At 35.8% G+C, this 25,912-nt stretch overlaps 1 protein-coding gene across 2 annotated transcripts in view; it reads left to right on the forward strand.

Annotated features, from left to right (window-relative positions):
- LOC110461523 (ras-related protein Rab-3-like) overlaps window positions 1-25,912 on the forward strand; it is an 80,723-nt gene that overhangs the window by 11,620 nt on the left and 43,191 nt on the right. The window contains exon 1 of one of the 2 annotated variants that reach the window (XM_021515013.1): window positions 3,292-3,550. The exons of the other annotated variant lie outside the window; for it this stretch is intronic. Coding sequence (XP_021370688.1) covers window positions 3,527-3,550 — 24 coding nt within the window. The 5' untranslated portion in view covers window positions 3,292-3,526. Of the gene's footprint in view, window positions 1-3,291; window positions 3,551-25,912 lie in introns of those variants that run through there. 2 annotated transcript variants of the gene reach the window in all.

Consider the following 25,912-nt stretch of genomic DNA (forward strand, 5'->3'; position numbering starts at 1 on the left):
GTGAATTTCATGACCCTGGGGTATCACGTTTCCCCCTGGGGAGGGGGTAAACTTTACTATAGTTTATATAGGGAAATCACATTTTGGACCAACATTTAATTTCCATTGGAAGTAATTCAATTTAGGTTAGCATTATCAGTATTAGGTAGCAGTTTGATAGTATGCACATATCAGCCCTGACTGACCCCCCATGGGTAAACATGATAACCAAAATTTATTATGGTTTATAATGGCAATTTTGTCGACCACATGTGAGACGAGTCATTGACTCAATGTGTTATCGAATTTAAATCAAGTCTATTATTATTATTATTATTATAAATGATGCTTTGAATATTACATGTTAATAACTTGATTGGAATTATAACCTTGAGTTGACAGTTTGATACTTTGAAAATTTTGAGCCAGCCCTACCCCCAAGGGCTGTAGGGTGGGGCCCAAAGGATTCAGTGTGCTAAAATTTCTTCATTTTCCTTGTTTAGAATCAGAGGTGCTATAGTTTCAAATACTTTTTAGTCTTAAATCTGTATGCTAATTATTGAATAAGGTGGTTTTATTGTTTTTTGTCACTTTGAATAATAGCTAGTTCTGTACATGTTAAAAACAAAATCAACTCTCTGTATAAATATATCAGGTGACCGTTAAGGCCCATGGGCCTCTTGTTCTTATTGCAATCTATGTACATTACATAAACTTGGATGTTTTTTGAAACTTTCCAGAGCAATTGATATAGGAAGGTACAAGGATTTGACAACAACTTTGTTCCTCACTGACATTCTGACATGTAATCCTCCTGAAAGCAGCCTCTTTAATTTTGTGTCTTAGGCATAACAAAAAGTAACACTGATAGACCAGGATCTTTACATTTGTCAGTATGGCACAATCATAGTTTTACGGCCTTCACACATTAGACAGAATGACTGCATGAATTATTTCTGAAATGCTGTCCCTGGCATGATTTAATAGTTTATGTACTATGATATACCTGTACATACAAAATGTATGCACAACTTTGGGATACCTACCCATTCAGGATAAAATTTATAGCATAAAAAAAAGAGGAAAAAACCCATTCATGCTGCCAATCCTCCAGTGCCCTCGGCAGTTAGGTGTAATTAATAAAGATGATGTGATTCCTGAGGCTGTAATACTCTTATGAAGAAATTTTGCTTGTACTCCTATTCTACTTAAAAAACAGACCATATAACTCTACTTACCTGACATACACACATAATAGGCATAGAGACAAATACATACATGTGTCCATGCTACAAGGGTTGCCAGCCCTGACCTGAAGACTTTAAGTCACCTGCATCATTTTTTGGGAAATTTCTGAGAATCCCAGCCTTTAAACTATGTATACATTTGCTGGACTTGCAATCACAAATATAGAGTTGCTATCAAGATTAGCCTAGGGGTCTACCCCTGCCCTTAAGAACTTATAGTTTGTGGGTCATAACCTGTAAATATTGGAGATCCTCCCCACCCCCACCCTGTGACAATACATATAGGTAATTGCAAAGCATACACATAACTATACTACAGGGATTGTCTCATGGGTCCAGTCCCATCCAAGAGAACTTAATTGCAATATTAATTTTAATTGAGCTTTGACTGTGTGATTTCTTTTAGGAATATAAAAAGGAAAAAAAGGAATGTTTTCTTTATTATTTTGTATGAATTAACAATATATTATGAACCATAATAGCTATATATTTAGAGATTATTTTATGACCATTTTGATATCACGAAGGCCGAAGGCCAGAGGGCTGATTGGGGATGTGATATTAAAATGGTCATATATCATAAACTTTTTATCACATGTTTTTTTCCCTTTATACAATAAACAAAACGTACACAAAAAAAATCTATATTTTATTTACTAATATTCATAAAAATGGTAACAAAAACAATGATGTAAATAAACAAAACAATACCAATTATACTTAAAAAGTCAACATTTAGAAATTCCCAAATTCCTACAAAACAATATGGTTATTTATATTTTTAGCAATATAACACAATGGATCTGGTTGGAATTCAATTTAATCACTGTCTGAATTGATCATCTCCTTTTCCATTTGTTTGTTGTCGATTAATTCGTCGGTAATTCAAGAATCCTTGCTGCCAATTCCTCCAAAATCTCCTCGCCAGTTGTCATAATTGTTTATGTAGACAAAAGGTGTAACACTAATAAGCAAAACCAAATCCGGAAGCGGCACCGTCGGAATATTGGGTAGGGCTTTGTAAATCAATCTTTAAATTATTTTCCATGAAACCGCAGTTATTCCATGTCAACAATTCGTTTGTTTACATTAAAAGCAGACAGCAATAAGCGGAAGCGGCAAAATCCAGAAATTTGGGAGGGGTTGTGATATCACTTTTCTAGGGGTGTGATATCACTTTCAAGGGGGCGCGATATCACTCCAAGGGGGTGTGATATCACCCGGGCTGATATCAACTTGTAGAAATTTTAGACTTATTAAACATACAAAAAGGTTTTTATTATAAGTAAACATATGATAAATGTACATATGTATGTGTAAAAAAGTTGTGACTCATATTCAAAATTCTTGATAATGATCATCAACCATAGATCTATAAAGCATGTAAACCCATGACATTTACTATCTGGTATAGTTGGTATTACATTTGTTGTGTGCACTCTTTGTTCTTTTGGGTTTTCATGTGGATGTATGGTATTTAATTATTGTTATGTAGCAGTCAAACGAAAAACATCAGGCTTGCAGTACATACATGCAGTATTGGAGACCTTCTGTTCATGGAATATTGATTTTCTAGAAACTTGCATCTCGAAAGGGTTGGATTTTGTCTGTAGTTTATATGGAATCTGTTAAAAGCAATAAAGCATGCCAGTTTTATTAAATTATGCAGATTTTGTTATAATTATTGGGTGTCCAAAAGTTGTAATATTGTCTGAAAATGAATGTCTTTCATTAAAGGCTTGGAGAACATGTTAGGGAATCACTTATTTGTCACAGTAGCACAGAAACTGTCACTTGCTGACCAGTCAGTGCTACATGTGTGGGCATGCCTGGCTGACAGTGGGAGCACTAACAAGGCATTGCCTGTAGTATCTGTTCTCTGCTGCAGATGCTGGTCTCATTATCACGTTGCCTGGCTGTTTGTTCAACACAAACGTAATTATTGATAGTCCATTGACTGGAGGTTGTGTGTGGGTGTGGTGTGCCATGATGCTGTGTTAGTGTCTATTACTGGAGTGTGACAGTGGTATTCTACCATAACAAGCCTCTCTGTGACAGGTAAATACATCGACATACACCTGTATACCCGGCACACTTTCCAATCTACTGGTGGACACAACTATCCAGCTCTAGTTGTCATCAAACTTATTGGAGAATATTATTGAATATTGGCTGAAGTCTGAACCAGCCGATTGATATATGCTTGTTTACATTCCCACACGAGGTTGTTGAGCTGCAGAGTTCGGAAGTGAAAGGGACACTGAACATAGCATTAATTACCTGTATCTTTGTTGGAAGGCATGAGGCAGGACGGAGCACTACAGGTAGAAATTACAGTTTTTGCTCTGTATGTTTGTATATTGCACCATACACTGTTCCCTTACAGTGTCAGTGAGGGGTGTCATTATGCCTGGACACCAGAACTCAAGGACATTGTAGTGTACATGTGTAAACTTAAACATCTGTCTGTCCTGTATCTGTAACTATATTTGTGGTTAAAGCTGCCTGTCTGTCCAGCATGTGTAACTTTATTGTGGTTATACCTGTCTGTCTGTCCAGGATCTGTAACTATATTTGTGATATACCTGTATGTCTGTCTGTCTTTCTGTCCAGCATCTAATTGTGTTAATGTCTGTATGTCTGTCTAGCATCTGTAACCAACTTTGGTTATAACTCATTAACTGTCCAGTATCTATGTTTATGGTTAAAGCTGTTTCTCAGTATGTCAAAATGTATATGTCCAGCATCTGCAACTATGATGTGGTAATTCCCGAGTAGTTGTGTCTGTCCAGCATCTGTAACTATACTTGTGGTAATAGATGTGTGACTGTCCAGCATCTACAACTTTAATGTGGTTATAGAGCTCTGTGTCTGTCCTTCATATATAACTATATTTGTGGTTATATAACTGTGTCTGTCCAGTATCCGTAACTATATTTGTAGTTATAGAGCTCTTGTCTGTCCAGTATCTGTAACTATATTTGTTATTATAGCTGTGTCTGTCCAGCATCTACAACTTTACTGTGGTTATATATAGAGCTCTGTGTCTGTCCTGCATATGTAACTATATTTGTGGTTATATATCTCTGTCTGTCCCGCATATATAACTAGATTTATGGTTATAGAGCTATGTGTCTTTCCCTCATATATAACTATATGTGTGGTTATAGCTGTGTCTGTCCTGCATATATAACTATATGTGTGGTTATAGCTGTGTCTGTCTTGTATCTGTAACTATATTTGTGGTTATACAGCTCTGTGTCTGTCCTGCATATGTAACTATATTTGTGGTTATAGCTGTGTCTGTCCTGCATATATAACTATATGTGTGGTTATAGCTGTGTCTGTCTTGTATCTGTAACTATATTTGTGGTTATACAGCTCTGTGTCTGTCCTGCATATGTAACTATATTTGTGGTTATATAACTGTGTCTGTCCAGTATCTGTAACTATATTTGTAGTTATAGAGCTCTGTCTGTCCAGTATCTGTAACTATATTTGTTGTTATAGCTGTGTCTGTCCAGCATCTACAACTTTAATGTGGTTATATATAGAGCTCTGTGTCTGTCCTGCATATGTAACTATATTTGTGGTTATATAACTCTGTCTGTCCCGCATATATAACTAGATTTATGGTTATAGAGCTATGTGTCTTTCCCTCATATATAACTATATGTGTGGTTATAGCTGTGTCTGTCTTGTATCTGTAACTATATTTGTGGTTATACAGCTCTGTGTCTGTCCTGCATATGTAACTATATTTGTGGTTATATAACTGTGTCTGTCCTGCATATGTAACTATATTTGTGGTTATATAGCTGTGTCTGTTCTGCATATGTAACTATATTTGTGGTTATATAACTGTGTCTGTCCTGCATATGTAACTATATTTGTGGTTATAGCTGTGTCTGTCCTGCATATATAACTATATGTGTGGTTATAGCTGTGTCTGTCCAGTATCTGTAGCTATATTTGTGGTGATAGAGCTCTGTGTCTGTCCTGCATATGTAACTATTTGTGGTTATATAACTGTGTCTGTCCAGTATCTGTAGCTATATTTGTGGTTATACAGCTTTGTGTCTGTCCTGCATATATAACTATATTTGTGGTTATAGAGCTCTGTGTCTGTCCTGCATATGTAACTATATTTGTGGTTATATAACTGTGTCTGTCCTGCATATATAACTATATTTGTGGTTATATAACTGTGTCTGTCCAGTATCTGTAGCTATATTTGTGGTTATAGAGCTCTGTGTCTGTCCTGCATATATAACTATATTTGTGGTTTTAGAGCTCTGTCTGTCCAGTATCTGTAACTATGTTTGTGGTTATAGCTGTGTCTGTCTTGTATCTGTAACTAGATTTATGGTTATAGAGCTCTGTGTCTGTCCTGCATATATAACTATATTTGTGGTTATATAACTGTGTCTGTCCAGTATCTGTAGCTATATTTGTGGTTATAGAGCTCTGTGTCTGTCCTGCATATATAACTATATTTGTGGTTTTAGAGCTCTGTCTGTCAAGTATCTGTAACTATGTTTGTGGTTATAGCTGTGTCTGTCTTGTATCTGTAACTAGATTTATGGTTATAGAGATCTGTGTCTGTCCCGCATATATAACTATATTTGTGGTTATAGCTCTGTCTGTCTTGTATCTGTAACTAGATTTATGGTTATAGAGCTCTGTGTCTGTCCTGCATATATAACTATATTTGTGGTTATATAACTGTGTCTGTCCAGTATCTGTAGCTATATTTGTGGTTATAGAGCTCTGTGTCTGTCCTGCATATATAACTATATTTGTGGTTTTAGAGCTCTGTCTGTCAAGTATCTGTAACTATGTTTGTGGTTATAGCTGTGTCTGTCTTGTATCTGTAACTAGATTTATGGTTATAGAGATCTGTGTCTGTCCCGCATATATAACTATATTTGTGGTTATAGCTCTGTCTGTCCAGTATCTGTAACTATATTTGTGGTTATAGAGCCCTGTGTCTGTCCTGCATATATAACTATATTTGTGGTTATGACTGTGTCTGTCCAGTATCTGTAACTATATGTGTGGATATAGCTGTGTCTGTCCAGTATCTGTAACTATATGTGTGGATATAGCTGTGTCTGTCCAGTATCTGTAACTATATGTGTGGATATAGCTGTGTCTGTCCAGTATCTGTAACTATATGTGTGGATATAGCTGTGTCTGTCCAGTATCTGTAACTATATGTGTGGATATAGCTGTGTCTGTCCAGTATCTGTAACTATATGTGTGGATATAGCTGTGTCTGTCCAGTATCTGTAACTATATGTGTGGATATAGCTGTGTCTGTCCAGTATCTGTAACTATATGTGTGGATATAGCTGTGTCTGTCCAGTATCTGTAACTATATGTGTGGATATAGCTGTGTCTGTCCAGCATCAGTAACTATATGTGTGGATATAGCTGTGTCTGTCCAGCATTAGTAACAAGTCTTGACTCTCCTCTAGCCTGAATGACTCCTTTGTTATATTGCTATATTTAGCCAACCCCCTACTTTTGGTCAGAGAATACATATGTGTTTACCCATGGGCTTATTTCAGGATAAATACAGCATTAAAAGTAATATAATATCTGTGCTTTATGTTAATTCCTGATGTCAACATCATAGCTATTATCTGTAATCAGCATTAAGAAATATCCAAAAAATTATTAGTAAGCCCATTATGTCACCCCAAACATCAATTTCCTAATACAAATGATTTTAGGAAATAGGTAACATACAATTAAAAATCAATTTACAGAGTTTATTCGTTATGTACAGGTGCTATGGAAGGTGTGTGTGTGTGTGTACATGTCATATGGAAATAGCCTTCTGCATAATTTACAGGGTTCTCACAAAAGTAATGAAAAAGGAAGGCATGAATTTAACAGTATTCTAGCACACCAAGAACACTAGATGTTAAATTAACATTTTCTGGTATACCAAGAATACCAAATGTTGAATTTAATCAAATTTGGTCTGGTATTTATTTGTGGAATGTTGCTGGTCCCCTGGTGAGCAGTGGGGTAATATACCAGAAAGGAAGTAATTTTGCCATATTGCTAAAAGCAACTTCTCTTTTGAAACAAGTATCAGATGGATATTTTTGCCATTTTCAGGTGGTTTGACTTCTAAATTGTACAAATGGAAGAGCTGAAACCTTGTTAGTCAGGATACCTGCATCATGTGTCAATGTTAACTGTATATTAGTTCCCCAAAATACCTAGGCTTTGTATAGGTATTGTTACTACAAGTGAACCAGGTCCTGATCAAAAGATTAATAAACTAAACTTAAATAAACTGGTTATCAAATAAAAAGTGAGAGTTCTATGAAAAGTGAGAGTTCTATTTATAATTGAATAGTTCATGGGGTAAAAATGACTGCATTGCATGCTGTTTCATGCAATGAATGTATGGGAAAAGAGCAAGATGTCATGGAATCTGTGGATTTCAAAAGTGAGAATAACATAATTGAGTTTCACACTATAATAGGAAGGATTGAGTTCAGTGTTAATTAAATTCACTAAAGATAACCTATATCATAGAATTTGATTTTCGAAATTACATGGTACCTTCCAGGCGAACAGAATGATGACTTTGTTACAAGTTCTCAAATCGTTTACTGTAGATTTTTTTTACAATACGAAGACTAATTATCTGGTTGATACATTTTATAAACATTTATAAAAACATGTTTTTGATAAAGCAGCCTCTTACCTCTCATCAATTCATCGCAAAGACATTCCACATAGCTCTCTATCTCGTCATACAAACAAACCTGAATGATTTGATATTGGAGACATAGTAATAAACTTTGACATTAATAGACCCGTGTTAGCCTAGTTACCATCCCGGCCACTTCACCCAGGTAAAGATACCAAGGTATCTCTGTACTCAACATATTAAGCTTCCTAGGTGTTTAACATCGTAATGGGAACTGAAAATCTATAGTTTATGGAATTCCAGTACTGTCAAAATTATATGGTTGATTTGTTTTGTGTTATTGTTTTAGATCACCTGCCAGTATTTTTAGAATCTAAACTTGGTCTGCATTATCCTAGGGCAAGGGGGCCCGGGCGTGATGTTGTGTATATGGAAGATGCATCCCCCCTGCACAACTGCCCAAGGAACTTTGTCCCAGATTCATAACATGGAAACAGTTTAATATATATATATGCATGAAGAGGCAATTATACCTATGCTTCAAAATGTATCAGGATTGGGACAAGTGTCAATCCTGTCTTTGGACACTTTTTTGACCCTCAACCAAAAATGCCATTGTTAGGCATGAATAGCCAAATAACACATGCCAACATATATGGCATGGAAACGGTTAAAATATCCAACCTTAACATAAAACTTATTGGACATAAAGATAGGAACACGATCATGCTACCAAATATAGTTCCAGGGACATAGCATGGAAGTGGTGGAGAAGAACCATACATACATATTGACAGATCTCAACCAACGTGTCTGTGAAGCATCCTTATGCCACCAGTGTTATATTAAGGAAGAGTGTAGCTCCCCTGGGAAGTGAGGTTCAGATAACAAAAGAAACAGGTGAATAATACAGGCCCAATGGGCCTCTTGTTTAATAGTATGTGGGAGGGGAAACAGCTTTCACAGAAAACAAGACCTTGGGGAAGGGGATCATAGACTTCTTAATCAAATTTGACAAATATACTACATGGTGGGCCAGGGACAATTCATACAGGAGCTTTCTATAGTCATTAAATTGAACAAAGTATATAAATCTCAGTTTGCAAAGTCTGTAAAACTTAAAATTCAATATTGGAGCAACAGCTTGAATCATGTTTTAAAAAATGGAGTGGAAGGTTGTCTTAATCTGTATGCAAAGAATAGCATGTTAGTGACTTGGTGTATTAGGTTAATCAAAGGTAAACAGTTATGCCGCTATTGCTTACAGATCCATGTCTGTATGTAATTAAAAGTTATTGAGGCATGAAATGTCACTCAGGGACCAGGAAGTAACAACACTGATATATAAATACTACTTCTGTTACAATCACACAATATAATTCTTAAAACCATGGTTCAGGAGTTCTGTTGCATCTTATTTGAAATAAGTTACTATGATATTTGTGAACACAGAAATTCCTTATCAAAATAGTGCATTTGAGCTTCCTGTTTGCAGGTAGTTCCATGAATTTTTAATTCAACAAAGACCTATGATGTGATTTTTTACAAAACAGAATGCTGGAGTGGGTATCAGACATTATATCTATTTACGTTATGGTTCAGGACAGTCTGAATACATGTACTGGTAGCACAGTCATTATGTATTTATAGCCCAACAAGTACAATTTAAAACAGCATCAGTAATTTTCGTTTACAAATTATGAAATGAAAATGAATTAGTTGTGCTTTTACATCATGCTTAAGTACAAGTATAAACATTGTTTTAATAAACCCTCTATTTACTGTTCAATTTAAGTGACACTAATATAAGCCTGCCATCATCAGATAGTGGGCTGTTCAAATTACCATTTGTCCATGGTCTGTTGTCCATCTATCAACTACACTAAAATATTCATTGTTATCACAAATATTCAAGATGCACTGGATGGGTCTTTCTCAAATTTTATATGCACATTCTCCTTGGTCCTTAGTTGTGGATAATCCATTTTGAGACTGAGCTTAATAGGAAAGATAAGATGGCTGCCAGGCAACCATTGTGACTGTTTATAGTTTGTTAAAGATTTTTCTCCAGTGCTAAACAGACCTTTCTCAAATTTTATATATAGGTTCACTGTGATTCTTAGTTCTGCATGTTTGTTTTTGTAAACTGATTAGAAATTTAAGATTGCAGCCAGGCAGTTATGGCAGTTAATGTACTGGAGACCATCTTGTCTTGGTTCTTTGTTGTGCATGTTTAGTTTTCGGCTTGTTTGGAAAATATGGCTTCCAGGAAGACATCTTGATTTCAATAGTTGAAGTTTTCCAGAATTTTTTGGAAGATCTTCTTGTTTTGCATGTTTGGTTTAAGGTTCAAGCTGCATGATTAAAAGGAAAATATGGCTGCAAGAAATCAGAAATCTCTTGTTCAGTTATTTACTCGTTACTATTTAAGTGAATAGGTCAAACGAGAAACATGTAGTTTATATCCCCCTGAGCTACTGGTTGGGGAGGATATACATGTAGTAGTGCCGAATTATATCTGTCCAACCATCTGTTTGTCTATCCACCTGTCCCAGGTCTTGTGATATTAAGTCCTTCAACAGATTTAGCCAGATTTACTTCAGATATCAGAATGGCATGAGGATGGCACTTGCCCTTTTTATCCAGTTTTCTCCCCTTTATAGGGAGTTATGCCCCTTTTACTTTTCTAGTTGTGAAAAGCTTGTAAAATCTAGTCTTTGCACAGTTTTGTTCAGAGTCACTCCAAATTTGGTACAGTGTCATTATGACCTGGGGATGAGAACCTGCCACTGTTACTTTCCAGTTAAGACAGACCTTATGTAAGGCATTTCGATAAAAAAAAATGTGTTGCTTTATTTGTTTCAGGCAAATTTAAAAATAAAAGCAAACATTTTTAAATGCATTGTCTTTACAGTTAGATTCATGAAATGCCATGAATTTCACACCAAGCAAATATAAAGCTGAAGCAAAAATGTCCAGACATATAGCAACCTTTATTTGGCTGTGTTCTGTAGGGTAATCAGAAGATTAAAACCTTAAAAATATGGTGAATGTTTATCTTGCAAAATACCATCCTAACATTTTCTTTTCTTATTAAGTATTTCATTTTATTGAATGGGCTCAATCTAACACTCAAACTTGCTGCTGTGGCGATATGTCATCCTCGGATGAGTCTTGTAATCAAAAGGTACCTAAAAGATGCATTGACTGCTGATAAGATTCCTAATCCAACAGATAGGAGGAGAAAAGATCAAACTTACACTGAACTAATGAAGATCTGGGGGCATCAATTAAGACACCTATGGGATTTATTGTTTTAAAAACCCTTTATAGACCTCCATGTGATGTACAGTGCAAATGTGGACATTGTTTTGTAAACCTTCCTTGACACATTTTTTTTACTGCAGACTTCTTACCCCTACTAGTATAATGATTGCTTCAAATATTAGCTGTGTAGAACCAGACAAGTATACATAATTGGGTAGGTAAGTCGATAAAGACAGGTAGTGATTTTGATCCCAGAGGAGGTTGAACCTATTGATGGGGACTGTGTGTTTATAACGGGCATCCAATCAATGTAGTTCACGGTTAGCCATCTAAATGATTAACGTTTTTCTCCAAGCTATTTGTTACAGCAAAAAGTCTGGGGGGGAAATCCACATGTTAGTTAAGATAGTGTTCTTAAAGCCTGGAAGTTTGTTAACAAATGAAAATATTAGTCTGTATCAGGGATTCTGTACGTGGAATCACAGTTGTTAATACCAATGCTTTTGGTGGAGATTTTGTTTAAACCATATTATATATGTTGTTCTCCATTTGTCTGTTTGTCTGTCCATACGCCTGTCAACTGCTTGCTTGTCTGAATGCTTCTTGACTGAAAATTTCAACTAGATTTAATGAAATTTCTCACTAGTATTCCTTACATCTATCTCTGGAGCCAAATGGTAGTACTTTTGGTTTACGTCTTAACAGTTGAAAGATTTTCCCTCTTTGTTGGGTCTAACCTGATATGTGTGATTTCCTGAGACCACAGTTCATTTAGATGATTCCAATATCTCAGGGAAACAGTTTAAGCACACCTGCCCAAAGAGCAAGTGAGTTTATGCTGTGGCAGGACATTCGTGATCTGTCCTCTATCATAATAAGTTTTCATTTGAAGACTATACTTGTCCAGAATGCCTGAATGGAATTTGAGCAAATTTGATGTGGAACATTACTTGGGCTCAAGGACTCGATCAACATTGTGTAAATGAAGTGTATGAATATAGGAAAGATGGGTTAAGTTTAAAAATAAATATATTATTTCAGTATGCAAGGGTGAAGGATTTTGACCAACTTTGAAAGTGCTTTGTCATTATTACTCCTGCAATGAAGTTAGGGGGAATTGGATTGTCCATCCAACTGTGTATGGACACAATTATGTCCCCACACCTCTCACATTTTTCAGTTGAATATAATGAAACTTCACTTATGTACCGGTAATCCAAACACTCTGAAGTTGTGCACCTGTGACATATGTTTGATCCAGGTTTTTTTTATTATGTGTGTTATGCTTTTTACAAAAGTCAGGCAAAACTTTGTCCGGGGCACATCATCTATCCTATTTTACCTGGAGTAACCAGATTTAGTATGCAATTATTCTTGGCACAAGAAATATGTCACTGTGACATATTCAATGTGACATATATCTTGAGTGTACTGCCTGGTAGATAAAGAAATCATTACCGGTGGGGGACTATGATACTTTGCCTTGTTCATTTAAAAACGTTTTCCAAAAGAACATTTCCAAGAGTTCTCGGCACAGGCCGGTGTATAACTCAGCCATTCTGGCGGCAGTTCTAGTTTCTATGAAAAAACCTTTTTAGCAATCCATCCCAGGTACCCACTGGTCAAGTATCAGGACCTTGGATATTTCTGTTTTCAAAAAGAAGTTCTTTGAAGAAAAAGTTAAAACAGATGAAGAAATGAGTAATGTATGTCATAAGCTCACAGACTTTTAATGCAAAATCAGCTTTGAACCATAGCAGGCGAGCTATTAATGTCCTTGATCTTGTGTTCCCCTTATGACCAGGCAGAAATCATTACTGCCTATCACATAATGGACCAGAACTACATTTTAGGGGTCAAAGAGAAACATCACAAGGGAACTGCTATAATTCAAGGAAGCCTTTTTGGCATCAAAGCTGTAGTGATTTCATGGTGTAGAGTATTTCGAATTTGAGGTACCTAATGTTTAAGTTGTCCATTTCTAAAAATGTTTTGTCAAATGTATACATACGTGCATATATTGATCTACTGCAGCATACAAAAGCTGAGAACAAGAACATTGATATTGTATTTACAAAAAAGTGCCATGTCTTGTGATAAATGTGTGTATTTATGTCTGTATAGACCTGTAGCCAATTGATAGAAACATTTACTACAGCCAAAGGAACAATCTGAAGCATCCCAAACCCCCGACACTTTGCAGATGAAGGGTTTAGGAACCATAGCTAGACATAGAGATATTAAAATCCTTATTTCCATGGAAACAAGTCGGCTTTGGGGCACAATCAATATTAGGCTAGCTACAACTAGTGTGTCCCACTCTGGGGCTGTGATCAGTTTCATTGCTGCAGTCCTTATCTGCTTACAGAGACTGTAGACTTGTATATCTATATAACACTGGGGGCTGTTAACAGTTTCATTTTTGTAGTCATTCTCTGCTTACTGAGACTGTAGACTTGTATATCTATACAATACTCTAGGGCTGTGATCAGTTCTATTTTTGTAGTCCTTCTCTGCTTACAGAGACTGTAGACTTTTATCTATATAACACTGGGGGCTGTGATCAGTTTCATTGCTGCAGTCCTTCTCTGCTTACTGAGACTGTAGACTTGTATATCTATACAATACTCTGGGGCTGTGATCAGTTCTATTTTTGTAGTCCTTCTCTGCTTACTGAGACTGTAGACTTGTATATCTATATAACACTGGGGGCTGTGATCAGTTTCATTGCTGCAGTCCTTCTCTGCTTACAGAGACTGTAGACTTGTATCTATATAACACTGGGGGCTGTGATCAGTTTTATTTTTGTAGTCCTTTTCTGCTTACTGAGACTGTAGACTTGTATCTATATAACACTGGGGGCTTTGATCAGTTTTATTTTGTAGTCCTTCTCTGCTTACAGAGACTGTAGACTTGTATCTATATAACACTGGGGGCTGTTATCAGTTTCATTGCTGCAGTCCTTCTCTGCTTACTGAGACTGTAGACTTGTATATCTATATAACACTGGGGGCTGTGATCAGTTTCATTGTTGTAGTCCTTCTCTGCTTACTGAGACTGTTAATTAAGAACCTCCTTTAAATTAACATGACCAGTGAAATTGAGCTGATAAGACTGGGGAAGCTTGTAAGAAAATGTCTGTTGTCTTGGTGACAGTCACAAGGACTTTTCTAAAGGCCATGAGGTGTTGTGATGACACTGTGTTATGTATATGGTAATAAAGGACAATGAAGACAAGCTGGAGGCATTTTGAAATAAGAGGCCATATATCTGAAACATTAAAATTGATTGTCTTTTCGACTCAAACAGGAGAATTTTTGACAAACTTGATTCAGGATTACTTGTGTGACCTTTACTTAGTGGTTGTTATGAGCTAGGGTAACATCCATGTAAGATTGCTTGTTTCTTGTTTCTGGGGCTTCAGTGAAAGGGTGTTGTTTGGGAGGTAATTGTGATCAGGAAAACCTTAGCTATCGGACGGGAGTCTTTATGAGTAATGGCCTTTGATATTTTTTGATACCTCTGCATACATAATGTAAATCTCTCAGAAGGTGGGGTCACAAAACTTTGCCTTGTTTGAGAGGATTAAATGAAGCCGTTGCATATATATATGTGAACAAAAGAGGGCTTCAGTAAAGGGTTCTTGTTTGGGAGGTAATTGTGATCAGGAAAACCTTATCTATCAGATGGGAGTCTTTCTGAGTAATGGCCTTTGATATTTTTTGATACCTATGCATACATAATGTAAATCTCTCAGAATCCTTGAGCCCAAGTAACGTTCTACATCAAATTTGCTCAAATTCCATTCAGGCATTCTGGACAAGTAATCTTCAAATGAAAACTTGAATGATAGAGGACAGATCATGAATGTCCTGCCACAACATTAACTCACTTGCTCTTTGGGCAGGTGTGCTTAACCTTTCACCCCTATGTAACTTTAGTAGACTCTACCATGCATTGATCTTGATGAGTCCTTTATTGTCTACAGTGGTGAAAGGGTTACACTGTTTCTCTGAGATATTGGGATCAGAAGGTGCTGGGGTCGCAATACTTTGCCTTGTTTGAGAGGATTAAATGATGCCGTTGCATATATATATGTGAACAAAAGATTTTAGTTTTCCTGGTATAAGAGGTACAAGAGATGGTTGCAGGATGGAGGTAGGGGGCTGGATTCTTGAGACAGACTGAGAGACAGCATATTCAAATAAAGTCTGTTATCCACAGATAAGGCAAAAAGCTTGCAATTTAAGGAAATTAAAACAAATAAAATCTGTGAAAGGAATCAATGTTGACATTATCTGATTCTAGAGCAGTGACCTTAAAGTAACAGGCAGGGGGCTTACATGTATGTCAGAAAGTCAGGAGGTGAGAGCAAGGAAATTTTGTGAAACATTAAAATCAGTACTTAGACGAAGATCTATTGATAAACCATAAGACGGACTAATTGTGGAATAGCAGTATTTAAGGTAGCTTGTGGAGGCTGTTTTTGGATTTTTGTATTGACAGGCCTTTAAGAAGCATTGTTTGTGAAATACGCTCTGTAGTTCAAGGAGCTTATTGACGTCAGTAACATTCTCCAAATGTCAAAACTGCCATTTGCGAGATAAGTCCATGTAAAGTGAGGTCTAATTAAAGAACTTTACTTTCAAAACTAAGCTGCTTGCTATGTGGATGAGAACAATGTTTTTGTTGTAAGCCAGAACAGTGTACTGTTTTTTTTAGACACTGTTAGCCACTCGCCATAGTTTTATATTTCTCCATGAATCTTAGACAATTAAAACTTCAAAGTTTAAACTTTAGTCCAAGTGCTGAAAATCTTGCGAAATATTAAAAAAAAAATTGTTAAGTACCAGAACATCTTCAACAAGTACAAAACGTACCAAAATATCTCGCTACTGAAACGACCAAGTATTGAAACATTGTACCCCTTTCTCAATATATTGCAAATGGCGGACCAAATCAGACATTATTTTGATATCTGGGGTGACGAAATCTAGAGAATGAACATATGTTGCTTTTAAGAACTTTTCACGCTACAGATTTAATCATAATAATTTGATATGCCTATATGCTACTGTGTTTGTGTTAGCATGCAAGTCAAAGGTATGGTGATCATGAGACCGAAAGTAGAATTAATCTTATGCCTTTATTTGAGCAATTGTGTCTCATTCACATTTTAAAAACAAAACTATCTCTAGCCATGACATCCAATACAAGGGGCCATGGGGGCCAAGTGGTTAAGGTGTCTAACTGTGAACGATCACTAGACGTAGACCACTGGGTGGTGGGTTCATGGCCTACGTGGGGCTGTCACCAGGTACTGGCCGCAGGTTGGTGGTTTTTCTCTGGGTACTCCGGTTTTCCCCCACCACCAAAACTGGATCCATATATAGCTGTTGAAAGGTTGTTAAGCACAGATAAACAAACAATTATCCAATACAGCTTTCAGAAGTACTTATGTTACAGCATTGTGAAACTAAGCATGGATGTTTGACCAATAATGCTTACCTTATAACTCACAATATCCATGGAATGTTGTCCAGTGTCATTTTCACTGTAAGCATTATCGATCTCTTTTCATGTATTTTCAGTGAATTTCTACCACAACATAAAATTTAGGTATCTATCTCCAATCTTAATTTAGAATATTTAACACACGTTACTAAAGCTTGATATGGTTAAACCAAGTTAGAGTCCAATCATAAGTTAAGTAATGAAAGGAAACAATCAAGTTGCTTTGTAATATTGTTTACTCTAGATTTTTGTTTTATTTATACTGTATTGTATAAAAAAATATAAAAAAAGTCAGAAAATAAAATGTTAATAATTTGAATATTGCTTTTATTTTATTCAGAACAATTTTTAAACTAGTAAAAAGGGAACATAAAGACTCTTCATTACATAATTGATATTTCTAAATGCAATTTATTTGCATGAGTCTAGTTTGTTTTCAGGGGACATAACATCAGGGAAAATAGTTTGTTTTCAGGGGACATAACATTAGGGAAAATAGTTTGTTTTCAGGGGACATAAATATGCAACATCGAATCTACTGGTACAACTGTTCTATAGATAGTGATGATTTAGCATTCTTAAAACCTGCACCTTTCCCTAAAAATGAGGCATTTAAAATGTTTCTGTGAGAGATTATAGTATTGATTCAAATGATCACTTATATAATGAACAATATAAGTTATTGGTCCTCCATTTTGTCACTTACCACTTGAGACTATAGGTTTGATAATAAATCAGTCATTCGCACCTTCTCTATTATTTACATTTTTATGCAAGTACTTCTTGGAATGGCAGAGGGAGGTATAATGAAATCAGGTTTCGTTTACATTTTTATGCAAGTACCTCTTGGAATTGCAGAGGGAGGCATAATGAAATCAGGTTTCATTTACATTTTTATGCAGGTTTCGTGCCCAACTATACACAGCTATGGCCTGCATCCTTCGCTGTTTGTCACATTGTCTGGTGCATATTTCATCAACTCTGTGAAATACAGTCACTTAAAGGGGCTGGTCAGAGAAAAAGTGTCATATTGGCTAAAATGGCATACACATGTTTAAAATACCTTCTTATGAAATATACCGACACAAGTTTTGCCGAAATTCGCTCCCTAAGAGTAAACATTATAATCATATCAAAGAAATCCTAATTCGACACCTGACAGTCTAAAACTCTCAATTGACCCAGATCAGTGATGTAATTTTACCGCACGCGCGCCATCAACAAGGCCAAATGTAAACATCGCAGCGAAAGAAAAAGATGCATGCAAAAGTCATGACAGGCACGAGGTTATATATAACAACAACATATAGGTAGGAATACTACACTTGCATCATATATGACCTTTGAAAACAATTATTTACGTATAGTATCGCTGTCTTGTCCGCTAGTTGAGTACGACATGGCACATGACGGCGTGCTATATATTGTTGTTTTCTTCACTGCCTCACTTTCGAAACAACCACGTGACATATATAAATAGATCTGCGCTAAATTTACGGGGGGCTTCCCTGAGATTTCAGTGGTCAAAACTGGACATTGCAAGCAGAACTCGACCATCATATTGCCATGGTATAACTTTTGGGAGGCCAGAGAACGCATTTAGACCCATTTATTTTGTATTTTTTCCCCCGACCAGCCCCTTTAAACTCTGTATTCCAGTAACTTTTATATGGTATAATGTTGCATACTGAAATCAAGTCTTGTGGCCCACTAATAATTGTACAGGACTACGGCCCTTTGCTAACTGTCACAATAGTATGGTGCAAATTTCATTAGCTCTGAAAACTACAGTTGCAAATATTTTGTATTTGAGTGACCGCTTGGATGGCAGCTCGTGTGTAATATACTGTAATCTGGTCTCATGTTTCAAAATATACAGAGTTATTGCCCTTTGTTCACCATGCATAATTAAACTTTGTCTGAGGCATGTTCCTGGTATTCTTTAACATACATCACCTTATTTTGTGTGTGAATACATGTATATAGTTAGAAGGCAGAGCTTTATAATGTAAGTAGAATTTGTCATGTGCCCCATGATAAACAGAGTTATTGCCCTTTGTTCAACCAACTATACTCAGATAGTGGGCTGTTGAAAATGCCTTTCCTCTATGATCCTTAATCTTAAGCTATTCTTGTTATTGCTAATTCTCAAGAAAGGCTAAATGGATTTTTTCTCAAAGGAAGGCTGCCAATAGGGAAAAGATTCTTATGATATATTTCATACTGAAGTTTTGTACATAGGTGCATGACTCTTAGTTGCTTGCAATTACTTGTGTTATTTAGCCAAAATGTAACCTCATCCAAACCATAATTTATGGAAGTCACTTTAGCAAATATCTTTACAACTCAGTTAAGATCTGCATATTAGTAATGCCTGCACATGGAATTTCATCAAATAATGCTGATAGCAAGGAGTGCTGTTTCAGTAGTTTTTCTCCAATGTGTATTTGCCCTAGATATAATTGATTCTTACTAAGGGTTATTTATGAGCTGTGAGGGACTTCAGAATACATGCAGGTTGTATCCGTCTTTATGACCTATATAAGTCGATATGTCAGCAGTTATTAAGGCATTGCTATATATCAACTTATATTACTGCATAGGAACTTTAATAACTCATTCTTAGCAAACGACTATGGGTGTTAAAGGTCATTTCTGGCCTCATTGGTGGTTTAGAATTAGTTGTTATATTCGTAATCTGGCATAATGAAGTACGCAACTATGAAATTTCAAAATCATCTGACAACAGGTATTTGAGATATATGACATAACAAAAAGAGTTATAAACCCACATTTTTCACAGTAAATGGGTGAATATCATCTATTGTACGCTATTTACACGGAAAATTGGCCATTTTGAAGTAAAATAAAAAAACTCTTCAATTCTTGAAAGCCTCTGCATGCACAAACCAAATAAATATTTTACATGCTTAAACATTGTCATACCGGTGTTCATTCATGGGGAGAAATTCTTGTTTGTTGAATGCGGAGGATTTCATTTTTGCTTGCTAACTGTCCAATAACACCATATTATGGCTATTTCTGCTTGGTGAGTGACAGACATTTCGTTTCCACGATAGTAGTACACATGCGCAGTGAAAAAAAATCTGTACCAGGAAAGAAAGTCCCAATAAACAAAAAGGATATTTATAACGGAAATTGGTAAATAAATTCAAGTTGAAATTTCTACTTTTTATGAGTTCGAAATGACTCATAATGCCCAAAGTTGAATAAGGAGTTCATTATCAATTTTTCACTTATTCCTCAGCCTAATGTCAAGGTTAGACAGAAGGGTTATAGATATTGTTCGTAAACACACAGGCGTAAAAAAAAGATGTTAAGTTGAAGGGTTGCCTTTAAAATTCCTAAATATTTTATGGTCATCTTGGAACAAGCCCAATAGAAAAAAACTCAAAAAACAATAAAATGAATGAATCCTCATCATCAGCAAAATCTCTTGAGTGATATTATCTTAAATTTGGTGACATTTTATTTGCTCACAAGGTTTGCAGGACCAAGGTGAGCTTTTGCCATAACCATACTGTTGTGTCCTTGGGTGTTTCTGTCTGTTGTCAACAATTTCTTTAAAGAGCTTTTTTTCTGAATTGCTTTATGATATTCCACTAAATTTGTCTGGGAGTGTCTCCTCTGGGTGGTGAATATTCAGAATTGTTGTATAAATAGGAATGAGTGCAAAAAGAAGTAATTTGGCCATATTATTTTAAATGACTTTTCCTCTGGAACTTGGTATGTATCAGCTACATTTATGCATATGATTGGAAGCATTCTGAGGGAATGGGGATTTACAGCTGCATAAATGAAAGGGTTATGACCCCGGGGACTTGCTCTACCAAATGCAACTTCTATGGAACAAGGAGGTAGATATATATATATTTGGTTGGAATATTCTTGGGCATATAGGGATTCAAAATTGTAGATATTAATGAAGGAGTTTATCTCCATTGAGCTTATGAGTGGGGCCAAAAACCATAATTACAATTGGTGAGTATGAATAGAGAAATACACATACGGTATGCTACCACAATTAGATCCAGGGTCAGGCCCCACCCCTTGAGACTTGGTGACCCTAGATTATAACATGGAAAAGTTTGAGGTCTCCGACTCATCAACATATATATACAGCTGCTGGACATGATGAGATGAACACAATTATGCCTTGCCTTCTGGACTGAGTCCCAGGGTCACAACATTGAAAAGTTTGTGATCCCCACCCTTTTCATTACATAATTGTATGCTGAGCATGAAGATTTGGCCTCAGATATCCTACCAGAATGAGCCTTAGATTGGGTCTGGCCCCACCCCTGGGAATATATTTCAATATTTCTTTGATGAAAAGATTTTGCCATCATCACTTAAAGCCTCTTATTTTCATAGGGTCAGGTCCATTGCTAGTGTTCATCTTTCTTATTGATTTTTATGAGTAATTACTTTTTAAAGACCATAACAGGTACTGAAAGAGATTGGTGATGATGAGTTTCCCAGTATTCAAGATACTGAAATGAGCAGACTAATGTGGGCTCCTTGCAGGCTAATGTGGGGCCCCGTAGACTAATACAGGGGCCATGATATTCAACAGTCTGACCTTTGCAAGCAAGCCTTTGTTAAAGTTCAAAGGTCATGTCTAGTAGCAGCTCATCACTATTTCATAGTACAATATTGACCGTAATCAATTATTTAATTAAAGCTCACATGTGCTTGTTGTTTAGTGATTCCTTTGATACATAGATATGTGGTAATTGTTGAAAGTATGTAACACTGTTGTTGAGCGGAGGAAATTGCCAGAACCATATTGATTTTCCCTATGGAATGTTTGTTCAGACTGGATGTACTGCCTTGCTACTTGGTCCTGTGTGTGCGTGTTTGTAATGGTAGTGGTGTCTTACCCCTGTAGATCTCTGCCAAGCTCCTATGTGATTTAGATCAATAGTTTATGGGATAGGGGCCTACTTTACTCGTATCCACATCCTCAGATCAATCATGTTGCAGCATGATGTTGGCTAACACCAATTATAGATTTTCACTGCCTTATTTGGCAATCAGGACTCAACATTTCTTGTCATGAAATCTCTTGCGTTTTAACCTGTTTATCATGTTAGCTAGTCCTTTCTGCATGTAGTAGCTAACTTTTGTTGTCCTTTTTCCTTTGTTTTAATTAATTAGATTGATCAACATTATGAGCCTTTTCAAAAAATGACATTTTCTGATGCTTTCATGAACAACTTTTTGAATATCATATACCATATATAGGTATACAGAAGCTAAAACCAATAAAGAGATAGAGTTTAACTAATTGATTCATAAATAATAAGGACATATAAGATTTGTTTAATTATTATAATATTTGTTTTCATATTTGCATATATAACATAGATCTTTTTGGTAAACAACATATATATATGCATACAAATGTATACCAGTCTAACTGCTGCAATATACTGTGTAATGTATTGATTACTTCCTTGTGAGTAGTTATATATACCATGACTATATATTCCTCAAAGTTTGAACTTAGCAGTATCCCATAGACATTCATTACGAAAAGCACTCAAGGTCTATGGGCATCCTGTACCAGTTATCCAGGTACATTTGTATATCCTATAGTGTGTATGATTAACTTGGCCAATTAAGTTATTGGCCAAGTTAATCATACACAATATTTCTTCATGGTATATATATATAGGATTTAATAATAAGTATAGTAGTGAGAGAAAAAATGTAAATTCATTTTTTTCCCATTATCATTACACATATTACTTAATTTCACCCTTAAGTACATACAAGAAAAAAAATATTGGTCGAGGTCAGGTTTATTAAAATTTCTGTAGATCGATACAAATTCTGTATACCATAGACCTTTTGCCTGTATTATGTCGAAATTCTAAGATTGATTAATTGCTGAATTTCTTTTTTTCGGTTGAACTTTGTTCTAATTTCTTTGTTTGTACCAATGGCTTCCTGTGCAATAACATAAATTACCTGTGATTTCTCTAAAGTGAACTGGATAAAAGAGCTGTTAGGAATTCAGTTAAAAGTCAGTTGTTTTAGTCTAGAAATAATAAATTTCTAATATTACACAGCTAGAAATATTATATTATTAATATTACACAGCTTGAAATAGTGAATTTTAATATTACACAGCTAGACATAGTGTTTGTTAATCATACATAGCTAGACACAGTGTTTGTTAATATTACACAGCTAGACATAGTGTTTGTTAATATTACACAGCTAGACACATTGTTTGTTAATATTAAACAGCTAGAAATAGTATTTGTTTTTGTTACACCTCAAGTGAATTTCTAGCTATTTGATTGGTTGGGAGAAAATTAAACAAAAATCTCTGTCACCCTCCAAAAAAACATTGGTTTAAGGGGCGCAGGTGATATTGCCTTGAGACAGTGAAAAATATCACATGCGCGAAAAATATGCGTTCACCGCTTCGTTTCCCCACCGTGATGGTCACAAGAACGTTTGACGGCAACAGCCAATTTTATCAAGCGCCGGTGCGATAGCGATTGTAAACAGCAGACTATCAACAAACAAGATGTCATTATCGAGGTTTGCTGCCGTTTCTGAGCTAAAAAGACTTTATGTGTAACAAAATAGATATGACATTCATTAGCAGGTGACAGTGAATATTGTCAACCCTCAAAAACCCATGTTCCCCCTCGGCTTCGCCTCGGGTGACAATGGTTTTCTCAGGTTGACAATAATCACCGTCACCTGCTAATGAATGTCATATTTATATAATATTACACAGCTAGAAATAGTTAATTGCTAATATATAATATTGCACTGCTAGACATAGTGTTTGTTAATATTACACAGCTAGACACAGTGTTTGTTAATATTACACAGCTAGAAATAGTGTTTGTTAATATATCACAGCTAGAACTAGTGTTTGTTAATATTACACAGCTAGAACTAGTTAATTGCTACTATTACACTGCTAGAAATAGTGTATCATATATTTTGTGACATTGACAAAGCTACACACAATGTAGGTATGTGGTATTTAGTTGACAGCTGTGTCTGACATTGATCGAGGTCAGGTGAGAAATGGGTAAGAGTCTGTCATACCTATTTGTGGTCATGATTTCAGCATATGGGCCTACTTTCTTCTAACGGTCATTGATTTGGTTTGTGGGTCTTCGTAGAAAATTCATTGCACGTTCAAATTTTGTTTTAACAACGTTCAAGCCTTTAAAAGTGATGAAAGACTTTTATTATTTAAAAGCTAATTCTGAACAAATCCTTGAACAAATTGTTCCCTTGAAAAGTGCTTGGGTTCTAAGAAAAGATAGGAGTTATAGAGGTTACACAACGAGTGGTTGTTGAATATGGTATTTATTTCACTCGAGTAAGTTAATTTTCAAAAGTTACAAAAGACATAAGCTTTAGGGAGTGTCTTTCTGTAACTTTTGAAAATTAACTAACAAGAGTGAAATAAATACCATACTCCACAACCATGAGTCGTGTGATCTGTTTCTACCACAATCTCATGATCAGTTGGAATAACATACACACATGTGTGTTTGTTGACAAGGCTGGCGTAGTGATATGACCCATATGTAAAAAGTCACTCATTAATATTCAAAAATGGCTTTTTTTTTTACAAATCTAATAATTTTCAAAATTAATGTTTCGGCAACGACTTCATGAAAAAATATAATAGATTAACAACTTTAAATATTGGGAGTAGCGGTATTGCATTAATTTATATAAATCAACCACGGACTATATGCGCGTAAGCATATCGTACGAAGTCTGCCTCCCGCCAAGTGTCAATGTCCAAAACCATAGGCCTACGTTTCTTCGTGACGGTTCTATGGTTGACATTGATAGTGACAGTTCAGCCATAGTCAGACCGTCCAAATAGCGATAATGGGACGTTGGGAGAACAAATATTTTCCGACACTGTGACAGATCTTGTTTTGGTTTCATGACCTGGACACGCGACAGTGTGACGTCGAAACGATATTGAGCGTCTGTAGCAATTTTGCCTAAAACTAGCTATCAAATCTTTAAGTATCATCTTGTTTTAATATTGCCTTAATAACTCCCTTTTCCACATAACCTCACAGAGTCACCAACATTTGTCGAATGTTGACAGCAGACGACGTAAACAAAACAGATTGTGGCAAAAAGTGCGTGAAAAAAGTCTTCCCGGTCAAAGTTCATCTTCTTGACCAATCAAAACTTGTGTAGGTCATATACCACGTGTGGTATGTAACTCATATTTATCTAACAGTCTGCGTGTTTATACAATGATCTGAGAGTGGAATAACACAGCGTATTGTGGTAGAAAAGTTTATTAATGATTTTTACAGTAAAACAAGCTTTTGTCTTGACATTACTGTCAGTTAAAAGTGTGCTATATACAAAACCTAATTTAAACTAAAAAAAACAGGTAAAAATTGGAATTCTTTCAAATACACTGAACTGACATAAAGGTAGATGGTCCTATCACTTTACTACTGTAGACAGTATGTGAGAAAAAATAGGCTGCACAAACTTTGCTTTAAAAGTCAGAGATACAAGACAGAAAGCTGGGACTATCTACCTAAATAGTATGAAACAATAACTCTGATACTGGAGTCCCACAGCTCAAATACATGCATGTAAGTGGAAATGTCAGTGAACCAAAACCTCAGCAGTGTGAACTAGTGTCCAAGAGGCAAGCTTATTTGGGAATGATAATGATTTAAAACTGAGGTTAACATTTCTAAAAACAACTTTTGCCATTTAAAACCCTTTGTGTTTCTGGTTTGTTAAGCTAACCAGTCTTGACACCTAATATGACCTGTAAGAGGAGATATTGATAATTTACCAACCATCTGTGATGACCATTAAATATAATAACCTAGTGTCAACAGGTGCAATGGACACACTATGTGTGAAAATGTCTGTAAATTTCTGGGTCAGAAAATTGATTTATTTAAAACACTAAATGCTATTGTCATTCCTGGTATACAGGATCAGAGACTTGAGCTGATGATAAACACTATTGTCTATCCCTGCTATACTGGGTCAGAAACTTGAGCTGATGATAAACACTATTGTCTATCCCTGCTATACAGGGTCAGAGACTTGTGCTGATCACTATTGGCCATCCCTGCTATACTGGGTCGGAGACTTGAGCTGATGATACACACTTTAGTCCATCCCTTCTATACTGGGTCAGAGACCTGAGCTGATGATAAACACT

Source organism: Mizuhopecten yessoensis, unplaced genomic scaffold, assembly GCF_002113885.1.
Source record: "Mizuhopecten yessoensis strain PY_sf001 unplaced genomic scaffold, ASM211388v2 scaffold10635, whole genome shotgun sequence".
NCBI classification, from domain to species: domain Eukaryota; kingdom Metazoa; phylum Mollusca; class Bivalvia; order Pectinida; family Pectinidae; genus Mizuhopecten; species Mizuhopecten yessoensis.